Below are 11,894 nucleotides of genomic sequence, written 5' to 3' on the forward strand. Positions count from 1 at the left end.
CCAGTTGCAATTTTATTTTCATAAAGCTATATAGACTGACCAAGAAAATAAGTTAAAGCAATAACATGCTTTTGATTCAATTTTCTTTCCAGATGGTAATACGTCCTATTTGATGGTTTGCATTCTTAATAATCAGTCTTTAGTCCAAAGTATGTATGTCATTACAATCATTTAGGTCCAATAAAAATTTCAAATGATTAAATGGACACAATTATGTCTCGTTTTTTGTACAATTCTTTATTTATTTTAAAAAATTCATTATGCATGTATATACAGAAAGAATTTTAAAAATATATACAGACTATAATGTTATTTAAACATAAATTTAACTATCAATTTATTTCTGTGTGTACAGTCATAGTTGTAAATATTTGATTTATACCAAAACCTTTAAAACAAACATAGAAGTAAATTTTAGTACCTGACTAAAAGATCTGTGTCCACATCTGTGTTCTTTAAAATAGAAATGAATATGGATATTGATATACTGATATCCAATCCATTTCTAGCCTTACCCTGCTAACTAAAACCGGTTAGCACCCTTCAGAAAGAGCGCAACTCACTAAATGGTGTCATCAAAAGTCCTGCAAAGAGAAGGGATAACCAATGGTCTACAGCACCTATAATCCCAAAATATTGGGAAAAGAAAGCTGGTTGAAAAATAGTTTACTTCATTTAGATGCCTTTGTTCTGCAAACATGCTGAAGTGACGTCATTTGTAGGAGATTGCGGCAGCCAGCAATACAACCAATCCTCATTAGTAAGGACCACAAAATCTAGTTTCAAGGGAATTTATCTTATGACTATAAAATAGGGATGGTTATGTTTTTGGTGCCTCAATATCTCTTGGTGCCGGGAGACCAATACATTTTAAAACAGAAATGTCAAGGGCAAGATCTTACCAGGACCGATAAGATCTTCCAGCATCCAAACAGGTCGTCTGCATAATGTTAGAATAATCTAGTCAGCAAGTCTCTGATCTTTGAAAATTTTCATCCCTTTGTTGTTTCAATTCTTAATATTTTCTTGGTTCATTAGAATTTATAACAATGAGACCGCTCCAGCAAAGTCATCAAAATGCACTCCTTCAAATAGAAAATGTGCAAGCCACCTTACCGTATCCATCATGTAAAGCAATTCATAAAGAATGCAGTTAAGCCATGACAAGCCACGATAGAATTTGTTAAATCAAATTGAATGCAGTTAAGCCAAGAAACTTATATAAGTAATTTGGACACATTAGAATATTCAGAATGACTTCACAGAGTACTGAAAATGGAATAGAACTGGAGAAAGTATTCCATAAACATATTGTTAGCGTAAAATGGATTACACTTGATTTTCTCTATAACATTTTATGAAAATGAGCACATCTACAAAACTTGGAAGTTAATTTCACATAGACATAAAAGATGTGATAAGAAAGTCTTGATATTGAAAATTTCCTTGTCTGATGGGATCATAATGAGAATTGAAACACAGTTTCTAGTAAACATGTGATACAAGATATAGTTCTTTAGTTTCCTAGCATGTAATCATCAATGATGTCTTGAATGCATCAAACATAGTTCTCTAGTTTTCTTTACGTAAAAAAAAAAAAAAGATCCATAGGCAATAGGCTACGTAAAGCTCATTGAGATATGTGGCACTAGATGTTTCCAGATCAAGAGCTCAATAAATATATTCAACTGAAAAGGGTGTGAAAATCTAATACCAGCCAAGCATAGATTTCTCATTTGTAAGAAGACAAATTTAGGAAGAGAAATCAGTGAGTCCAGCAAGCAAAATGAAAAAGACAGCACAAAAACTTCCAGTATAGCTACTGTGCTACCATCTGTTATTACAAAGCATTTAATATTCCATCATTAAACTATACTTTTGCACAATCCATGATCATGCCCATGCAAGGACATGGTACTGCCTACATCATGGATATGCATTTATCACACAGCATATAGTCACATTCCTTTATGATATTGCATGTCATATGAAGATATAATGGGAATTAGATGTTGTTCCCCCTCCCCTAGCCTTCGTCCAAGAAAAAACTGTGACAAACAAAAGCTCGTCCCTAGCATTAAAATGGAAGGGCTTAAATCCAAGAAATAATTATGGATAAAGGTCCAATAAGACATTACTATGGTTATTAAATGAATGTCATTAAACTACTTGCGACTAAGATAAAATGTAGTTGTCTATCAGAAATTTGTTCGTGCTAGTGTTCAACAAACAAAGAGATGGGTGAGCATTAGTTTGTCAGGAGTAATTTCTGACTTAACTATCATCGTACCAAAGAGATGAATTATAGCCCAATCAAAGAACAAATTCATGTTGATTTTAAAATGGGACAAACAGTATATTTAAAAACATTCCCAATCTGGTTCTGTCCTTATGCTTCAGAGCTTTATAATGCTCATCACGAAAGATATTATTACCTTAAGTCCTTTTACTGCCTTCACTCTGATTAGCATCTTCTTGTTTTTGCTTGTTAGAACCTAGCTGCCAACAAACTAACGAGACAACACAAATAAGTTAAAATTTAATTCTATATATCCAACATAATATCATTCAAGCAAGGTGCTTTTTTAGCATCCAGTTCTTGAAACATTTTACCAGCACCTCTCTCTCTCTCTCTGCGTGCGTGCGTGCGTGTGTGTGTGTGAACTAGGATGGGATAAATCAAAACCAAAATTGGGGTGATGGAAGGATTCAAACTCAGGTCCTTGGTACCAACCCAAATTCTTATCAACACTTTATTCATGTAGGCATACTATGGGCAGAGCTAGAACATCAATCAAATTAGTGAAGCTTTCCAGCTTTATTATAGGCTGTAAGATCTTGCTACTACCGTTTCCACTTGTGACTTCTATACTAAATCAGTGAACCACAACTCACTTAAATGGCCATTATAACAACTAGCATGATTTAGGATAATGATGAAAATTGCTTCTTCACATCTATAATCATCTTTTTTCCGCATACATATATGCACCCACACATATGTAAAATATATAATACATACACACAAATATTGCATGCCATTGATAAGATTGTTATGACCTGCTGCAAAATGCTTAGTGAGCCACCAAATTCAACATCATTTATCACAATCTACAATGTCCAAATGCCTAGAAACCAAGATATAATTCATTACTGCTTTTTACTCATGCATCAAGTGGTCATAAAATGGACAATTTACAACAATCATGCAAATGACATACAGATACACTTAAATTGAATACCCCAAGGACTTATTTGTTACACAGCCCTTGAACATATTTCTATCTGAACAAAATTCTTGGAACTCCACATGAATCTGAAATTCCATAAACCTAAAATATCTCTAGAAAGCTAAATGATCAAAAAATTTAGTTGATCACCTAAGGTTTCAATCATTCTACATTTCTACTACTCATTGAGTTGCACCATCATGAACCAAACTTATATCTGTTCACCATCAATTCCTTTCTTGGTGAAGTTTTTAAATATTCAAGAGCAAACCTCAGATGCAATATATAATAATTTTCTTGTTACATTTTGTTTGGTTGGTTTAACACCCTTGCTATCTCTTTATGGAGTAAAGAATTGAATTGCGTCATTATTTGCTAATGATAAAAACCTAAGAGGCACCTTGCAAGTGATGTGATATCAAACAAAGAGCTCATCTTTATAAAAGATGACCAATGTTATGAAACTCAAAAATCTCACTCAAGAAGTTCATTTAGGTGGTTTATAACATTCATTTCCTGGCACTCTCATGAGGTGAATTCAAAAGGAGTTGCACTGCAGCATGCAAGCTGAGGGAGTTTTTAAGCGAGAGTTCTATGTTACAAAAGCATTTCCCATACAGGATGTAGAACCAAATGAAGCATTTTTTCTTAGGTGTCCCAAAATATATAACACCTGCTAACACATATGAATCTCAACATATTGATACGTCCTTGCACAGAATTATCTTTTTGTGAACTGATAACCAATATTTCAGAACATAATTTAATGTATATTCACATCACATATTGACATTCTTACTGTGATAGAGACTTCGAGGCCTGTATTCTACCGGGTGACACACATTAAAATTTTCATGCCTAGATTACAGCAGAAGAGTATGAGATATTGATATATATCTAATGAAGTATTTGCATAGCATGGTCTAGCAAATAACAAATAATAAAAGGAAATTAAGTATGCTGACAACTGCAGATCAATTCTTTCCTGCAGCTACAACTTTCCTTCAGTGCTTTGATAGATGGAAACATCTTTTTATGAGTATGTAATACATGAAATGGAATTTTTCAAAATGGCAGGTCCGCCTTCAAAATAGGAAAGAATTTTGTACTTTGCTAGGGTTCTGTACAGCTTGGACTTGATTGCTCAAATCTTAATGATCCTTTCAATAACATGCATTTTCGAAAAAAAGGGGCTTTACAGCTACCTGATGAAATCTATATGCTAAGATTGGTTATTTGTCTGGGTTCTTTAGTAATCTTAGGTTAAAGACTTCCACCAAAATATAACTTGGAAGAAAGTACTAATCATATTATAGTATCAATCATGATGCACTAAAACTAATAAGAGTTCTAAGTCAAAGACTTTTCAACTTATGAAACTTCACATATGAATTTTGATACCCTAAGATCAATAAGAGTTGTAATTTCATGAAGCTCTATAATAAAATACAATCATTATGATACTCTGAAATTACAGAGTTAAAGGGTTTCAGCATATGAAACTCTGTTTGGAGTATCAACCATGATACTCTAAAAGTGTAAAGAATTATACTTCCATGAAACTTTGAACTTGAGTTAAACAATTTCAACTTATGTAGCTCCAAATTCAGAATATTAATCAATAACTCATCACATTCTATAACTGATGGAATTTCAATCTTATGATACTTTAATAGAGCATCACTATGACATCTTTAAAGTTGAAGTTTCTCATGTAGCAAAATTCTAAAATGGATGATGTTATCTCAAGAAGATAATAAAACTTCAGTTTCACAAACTAGAATTGGAGAAGGTTTTAATTTTGATACTCTTAAAATAATAATATTCTTAAGATACTTCGATTCAAGAGTATCAACAATGATGTATTTCAAATTAATAATGTTTCAACTTTAAGAAACTCTAAATCAAGAATAACAGTTATGATATCATAAAACTACAGAGCTTATCATCTTGTAAAATACTAAAACAAGTTGTGTTATTTATTTAAAACACAAAAAAAAAAAACTAAAGAACTCCAGCTTATGTCACTTGAATTCGAAAAAAGGTGTAGTTGTGATACTCTCAAATAATAAAATTCTCAAGAAACTTTCAAGAGTATCAAATATCAATCATAATGCTTATCAAATTAATAAAATTTTGGCATTCAGAAACTTTGAACTCAAGAATATCAACTATCATGCTCATGGATTTCAAGATCTTCATTACATAAAACTCAAAAAAATTGAGCTTCAGCCATGATACTCATCAAATAAAACTATTAAAGTTTTCAAAATATAAGAAATCTATCATGATGTTCCTGAGTTTAAACAAGTTTGACCGCATGGAATTCATTTTAAGAGTCAGACATGATATTTGATTTATCAATAAAAGTCAACTAAAAATTCATAGGTTAAGAATTTCAGCTTTTGAAATCTCACATGAAACCAAAATGGTAAAAGAGAAAAATGATATTACTTGATGAAATTTCAAGTTCTATAAAATTCTAACTAAAGAGTGCTGATTATGATATTTGTAAGTTAAAACAAATCTAATATCTCAAAACGTGCTATTGAGAAAATAAGAGCATCACTTGCCATTCATTTCACACTCTCACATGTGCAAACATGCTAGAAGGTAGTAGTCATGTGTATCGTACATATGTATGCATATGCTGGTGTTCATAAATGACGGAAAAGTAGAGTGCTACTCTAAGTGGATGATAAAGGTATGAAGGTTACACTCCCAGAGGAGTTGCTCGAGATAATTAAACTCCTATGGAACTTTTTTGAGAAAGTCTTCACACAAAGGCAAAAAATGAAGCACCAATAAAAGCATCACTACTTCATCAGAAAGATTTCAGCAAATCAAATAGATCAGCTTACAACAAGAGGAAAATGCAATTAAACATACAAAGTTGGGATTGAAATCTTCAAAATTCTATGGAGTATTCTTGATAGCCAGCTTAATGGACCGCAAAGTTCTTGGAAATTTTCACCTTAAAACTAATGTCCAAGTTAATTTCCCAAGTAGCAGTCATAAGGAATCGAACATAGGAGAAGTCACCAACCTCCTCAACAGTGAGGCCCATCAGCCCAACAAATATCACGAGCTTAATACGCTGACAAAATACCCAACCTCACTGGTGCATGTGGTCTGAGGATAGCTTGACTAAGAACAATGCAAAAAATCGCAACAATCTATGAAGAAAAACATGTGGCTCTTCATGATTAAACAAAACTCAAATATATTCAACTAAGTAAGATTTGAATAGACATTTATTAGTTAGAGTTGACAGAAAGATGTTTGTTCAGACATATAACATGCAAATAGCCTCCATCAGTTAATTAGAAATCCCACTTGATGATACCTAGTAACATAGTGCATCACCATAAAACAAACCAAACATTTGAAGCTAAACACCTTGAGACTTATAAAAGTTTACATAACGGGTCCCTGAGTATAAGAAAAAAACAACTTTAAAACAAGAAGTATCAATAAGTTTTGCTTGATCTACAACACATAAACCAACAAATTTATTGATATCCATGATAATATAGGTACTTAACTCCTACCATGCAATAAAAAAAATATATAATGGAAGGATATCATACCCAACTATTAGAAGAAGAATGTCCAGATGACACAAACATATCTCTAAAAGGAATGAAGTCATATCTCTAAAAAAAATGATGTCATAAACATATACACATGAGCCTGAATTAAGCAGATATCTTTAGTTGAAATATATTATCAAAGAAAGCCACTATATATGTTTAAAGTTATTGGCTTTTACATTAGAAATAATATTTGAGTTTTTGCACAATAGATGTTGCACAAAATAACAACTAAAATACAAGCTTTAGTGCAAATAATTAACCATTTTCTGTGCTAAAGAAAAAAGATCTTTTGACTTTTAAAATAACTACATGTCTGAAATTAAATTCAGATGTATTGCTACTCATAAATCTCAAACTACTTTTCAAATCTCCATGGTAATATTGCAGTCATCAAAATCAACTCTTACCTTACCGTCAAGAAAACTGGATACATAACTGTAGCAACCGCAGGTATTACACGAAGTGACAAGAGCCTGCAAATCTTGTGAATTAAACAGTGTTTTAGACTTTTAAGCTATAAAAGAAGGTAGGATAAGCACCATATAAAAGATGATTAGGTCAGTGCAGTGAATAACTGAAAAAAGCAAGGCATGTGAGCAAAAAGTTATACCAACTAAAATGAGCTAATAAAATGACACAGATCAAACATAAACTTGACGTGGTAATTGTACCAAAAAAACAAGTAAAATGAAGACATGGTACATGAATGCTGTTATGCATAAGAATTCACAAAAGTCATTGTGGTTGTAATATCAACAACATATGACATCACCAAAGAAATGTATGTAGCAGGACCCCTGATGAAATAATCTGTTTGATCATGCATGTATGATGAAGAATCATGGATCAATAACCAATGCAACATCCAAGAAAGTGACAATGGTAGGTTGTGTGTGGTAAAAAAGGGTAAAAGAAAAAACAATGTAAAATTGTAGTGGAGTATAGGATAACAAGAATCATGTTTATCACAGATTCACTCACTGAACTTTAGACTCTGTGCTGCAATTTTTGTATCAGAAAGTAGAGACTGCTGAGAAAGCCACTGATCATTAACCAGTATGCTACGATTGATAATTAAAGTATTGATAGTATTTCATGGGGCATGCCCTTTAGAAATGACATAGATTGACCTTAGCGTAAATACCTCTGATGGAAGAAGACAATTCTAAGTTAATTGAACAAGAGAAACTATTCATAAACCAGACTGAGTAAATAAAATCATATTTATCTTCATGGAGTTAATGAATACTTTGTTTAATAAAGCATGTCTCTGAACATAATTACAGAGGTGCACAGAACAAATTCATTACAGCTACATATAAAAGAGGCACTAACTGTTTGTTCTAATATTTCAGAGTACTCATTGCATGACAAAAATTGATGTTATATGATAATAACTATACAGCAATTAGCAAAAATAGAATATTTAAATACCAACTTGATAATTCCTGATTATAAAGGATAAGTTGAATTTGATGTAGGATACAAATGAACTTACATGTTTAAGAAATGAACTTGTGATATGCTAACCTTTCAACCATATAAGCAGCAAAAGGAAGAACAGGTAGAGTGAGATGTTACTTGCAAACATTAAAAGAAATGCCAAGTCAGAAAACTGAATACATAAAAACAAGTTGAATAACTGAGTGACAATTCTCAATATAATCAAGAAAAAATAAGTTAAGATGCATTAACCATGCATAAGAAGTGGCTAACCTCTCAGAAATCTTGAACTGAAGAAAATCCACTTCCTGTTACTAAATCATACCGCAAAAAAGAAAACAAGAACTCAACATTACTCTAATGGAGCAGACAAACATGAAGAAGATAGAAGGATACTTCATTTGGCTAGAACAAAATTTGGGAATTTGAAAAATCTTCATGAATTTCTCAATAATATTTGCAGTTGACAGCAAGTATAACTACCATACAGAGGTAATAGACACTAGACTTGGTCGGTCCAGCTAATTCTTGCTTAACCATTCATATTCTCTAATCAGAGAGAAAATCACAGGTGATGCAAGCATAACACTCAAGTCATGTAGGTGCTAATAGAAAAAAAGCCACCTGCAGACTGGACTTGATAGGGATTAGTTGCAAATAAAATTTGAAAAGAAAACCTAGCATTCAAAAGAGTGAAACTGAACAAAATGAATAAAACTTCATTCTTTAATCCAAACAGAAATTTGCCTTACCAACCAAAAAAAAAAAAAAAACGACAACACCACCACCTCAATTTGTGAGTCAAATACAAGTAGAGTCAATAAATAAATCAATCAATAAATATCCATATAGAGTGAGGGAAATAGATAAGAGGATCAACAATCAAGAGCAACAGACTCCAATACTAGTGACCATCATGGGAATATCATTATTGCATCACATAATTCATTTATAATCCATAACAATAATATGGGAGTAACAATTGGTCCACTGAAGTTGACAATGTAGTCAAACAAACAGCTTAATGAGAAAACCAAGAGAAAATGCATAAATGCATAGCAACAAACTTACATATAGTGCACCAGAACTCATTGTAAGCAGTATTTATATACTCCAAACTATTAACAACCAATAGTCCTCTACAACAAGATCACATGTCTTGTAAGAATTGAACTCAAAGACAGACCCAATTTCCTGGAAATTGTTCTATGGAGCCCCTAATTCTATGATATTTTCACATTACTTTCTTCTAGGATATCAAAATTTGTGAGTAATTGGACACTTATAACATCTCCCAAATGACTTTATAAGAGCAAAGAAGAGAGATTAAAACTGGAAAACAACTATCCCCTGCTCGAAGATCTTGAAATCATGCTACAAGAACGGGATAACTTCGGCATGCCTCCACTGTCCACATCCAACACCATACCCATTGTGTCATACTGCTTCCTGCAACCAGGACAACGGCCATCAGCCTCAAGAATCCTCTTGTGGCAGAAGAGGCAGAGGTGGAAGCCACACGAACAGGGAAGGAAGCTTGAGTCTGTGGGGTCCAGGTCCTCGTAGCATATAGGGCATGGGGATGGCACGGCAAGGATGCCTGGTTGCATGGAGCGCCGCTCCATGCTGACAGGGAAGCTCCTCTGCTTTGAGATACTGGGCAGGCTCTGTGGCCGGGACACATCATCCGGTTTCCAAGCTCTGGGAGTTGGCCGAATGGGCCGCAGCTTTGTACTGGTCCCACAAAGTGCCTCATTTCTGGTTCCAGGGGACGCAGCGGGCTCGGCAGGGTAGACTACAGGGGAATGGTTGTTATCATTGTCAGTGGACAAGGCATCCGCCACCGCTTCCCAATCATCCAATACTCCATTTTCTTCTTCTCTTCCATCCGGCTCCTCCTCCTCCGTGTCGCTGACACTTCTTGAGGTGGATTCGATGCTGCTTCTACTGCTGATGCTGTTGGTAGGGCAACCCTTTCTTGATGAGGTCCCAGATGTGCTCGAAGTGTGGCTGTGGGTCGGGGAGTCCAAATCACTGATGTTGTGCTCTTCCCGCTCCTCCTCCTCCCTCGACCTCGTCTCTGAAACTCTCTTGCCTGACCGAGGAAGGGGTGGATGGGGAGGAGAGGAGACATTGGGGCCGATGCCCATGCTCGGATTTTTGCCATCCTTGTTCTTGACTGCCCCAAGAAAACAAAAGTAAAAAGATTCAAATTTAACAAAGAATACACTTCAAACAGGAATGATCGAATCAAACAAGACTCCCTATGAATACGAAATCCCGAGATTAAACCACGAAAATCACAAGAATCACCAAAATTGGAAGGCTTGCAAACCTTGAGATAGCCATTGCTCGCGCCTTGCGTCGAGCTTGCATTGCTTCAATTTCGCCGACCTGTTGGTCTGCAGAACAAATCAAAGAACGATTTCTGTTTCTCAATCAATCTCTCAAAGACATTCCAATCGATTCCGTTCGATTCATTCCGATCGAAATCTAATCTTACCCTCTTCTTCTTGCCGGCGTCCCTCGAGGCGATGGCGGGCACCGAAGCGTCGTTGGCCATGGCGTCGAAACCCACGCTTGACCTCCGTCGTCTTCCACCAAAAACCCTAAGAGAGAATAGACAGAAAGAAAACAGAAGCAAGCCGAAACGGATAACAAGAAAGATTTGCCTTTCCTAGCTTTCCCCTCTCCCTAAACTCTGCAGCGAAGAAGAAAGAATGCAACCCCCGGACCCCAAAAATATAAACGCCAGGTCACGGAAAATACCCCAGATTTATGACTTATTTACCGAGCTCACCTGGTTTAAAATACCGGCCGTTATGACGGATTTGGCCCGGTTACCTTCAAATAACGGTAAAAAAATAATAATAAAAGCTGATAGAACCGTGCCGTCTGATAAAAGCTAACTGACGTTTCTTTTATAGAAGACGTATGACGCTACGAGAATAGTTATCCATCGTATTATATCAAGATTATATAAAGATGATGTAGACGATAATGTCGTGTATTATTTATTAGGCGTATTATTTTTCACCGTACCTGCACAATAGGTTATGAAACAATTTTTAAATATTAAATAACTTCAAATTTCACTGAATGTGCTGTTACGACGGTTACAATGATGGTTAGCAACCGTTTCAGGGGCAGGCCGTTGCAAGAGTAACGCCGTTTTCCTCTTTCCCGTTTCTCCGGACGAGAACCCGACCATCAGATCAATGGGAAACATCAGCCTTAAACCATGGCCAGGGTCCAGGAGTGTATCAGGTGGCTAATTTTATTATATATTATGATCCAAGGTACGTGGCCCTACGCCTACCGTCCTACCGTGAGCCTCACTAAGCGAGATCCACCGTTGGATCGAGGAACTTCATTTGGAACCGATGGAAGGTTGGAGGCCCCCAGGCTTTCCGATTCCAGGTGGGCAAGGAGAGCTTGCGGAGCCACGACGAGCGTAACTGACCGTTACGTGATACGTCGGTTATGGACGGGGAGAAAAATTAGTGAAGAAGGGAAGGGACGGACGGCGACACGAGGCAACTTTTGGAACTCGTTTGGTCCGGAGAAGAAGTTTAAACTTCTCAAAAAATTATTTTCTAAGAATATAATATTTAAAAATATAATT

At 35.2% G+C, this 11,894-nt stretch overlaps 1 protein-coding gene across 1 annotated transcript; it reads right to left on the minus strand.

Annotated features, from left to right (window-relative positions):
* Positions 1-9,346: 9,346 nt before the first annotated feature.
* On the minus strand, positions 9,347-10,984 carry LOC105039112 (uncharacterized). The gene is made up of 3 exons (XM_010915116.4): positions 10,773-10,984; positions 10,605-10,671; positions 9,347-10,448 (listed from the first exon to the last, which is right to left on the minus strand). Exons 1-3 carry the CDS (start codon positions 10,830-10,832, stop codon positions 9,613-9,615), a joined length of 963 nt encoding a protein of 320 aa, XP_010913418.1. The 5' UTR covers positions 10,833-10,984; the 3' UTR covers positions 9,347-9,612.
* Positions 10,985-11,894: the final 910 nt, after the last annotated feature.

Source organism: Elaeis guineensis, chromosome 1 (assembly GCF_000442705.2).
Source record: "Elaeis guineensis isolate ETL-2024a chromosome 1, EG11, whole genome shotgun sequence".
In the NCBI taxonomy this organism is placed as follows: domain Eukaryota; kingdom Viridiplantae; phylum Streptophyta; class Magnoliopsida; order Arecales; family Arecaceae; genus Elaeis; species Elaeis guineensis.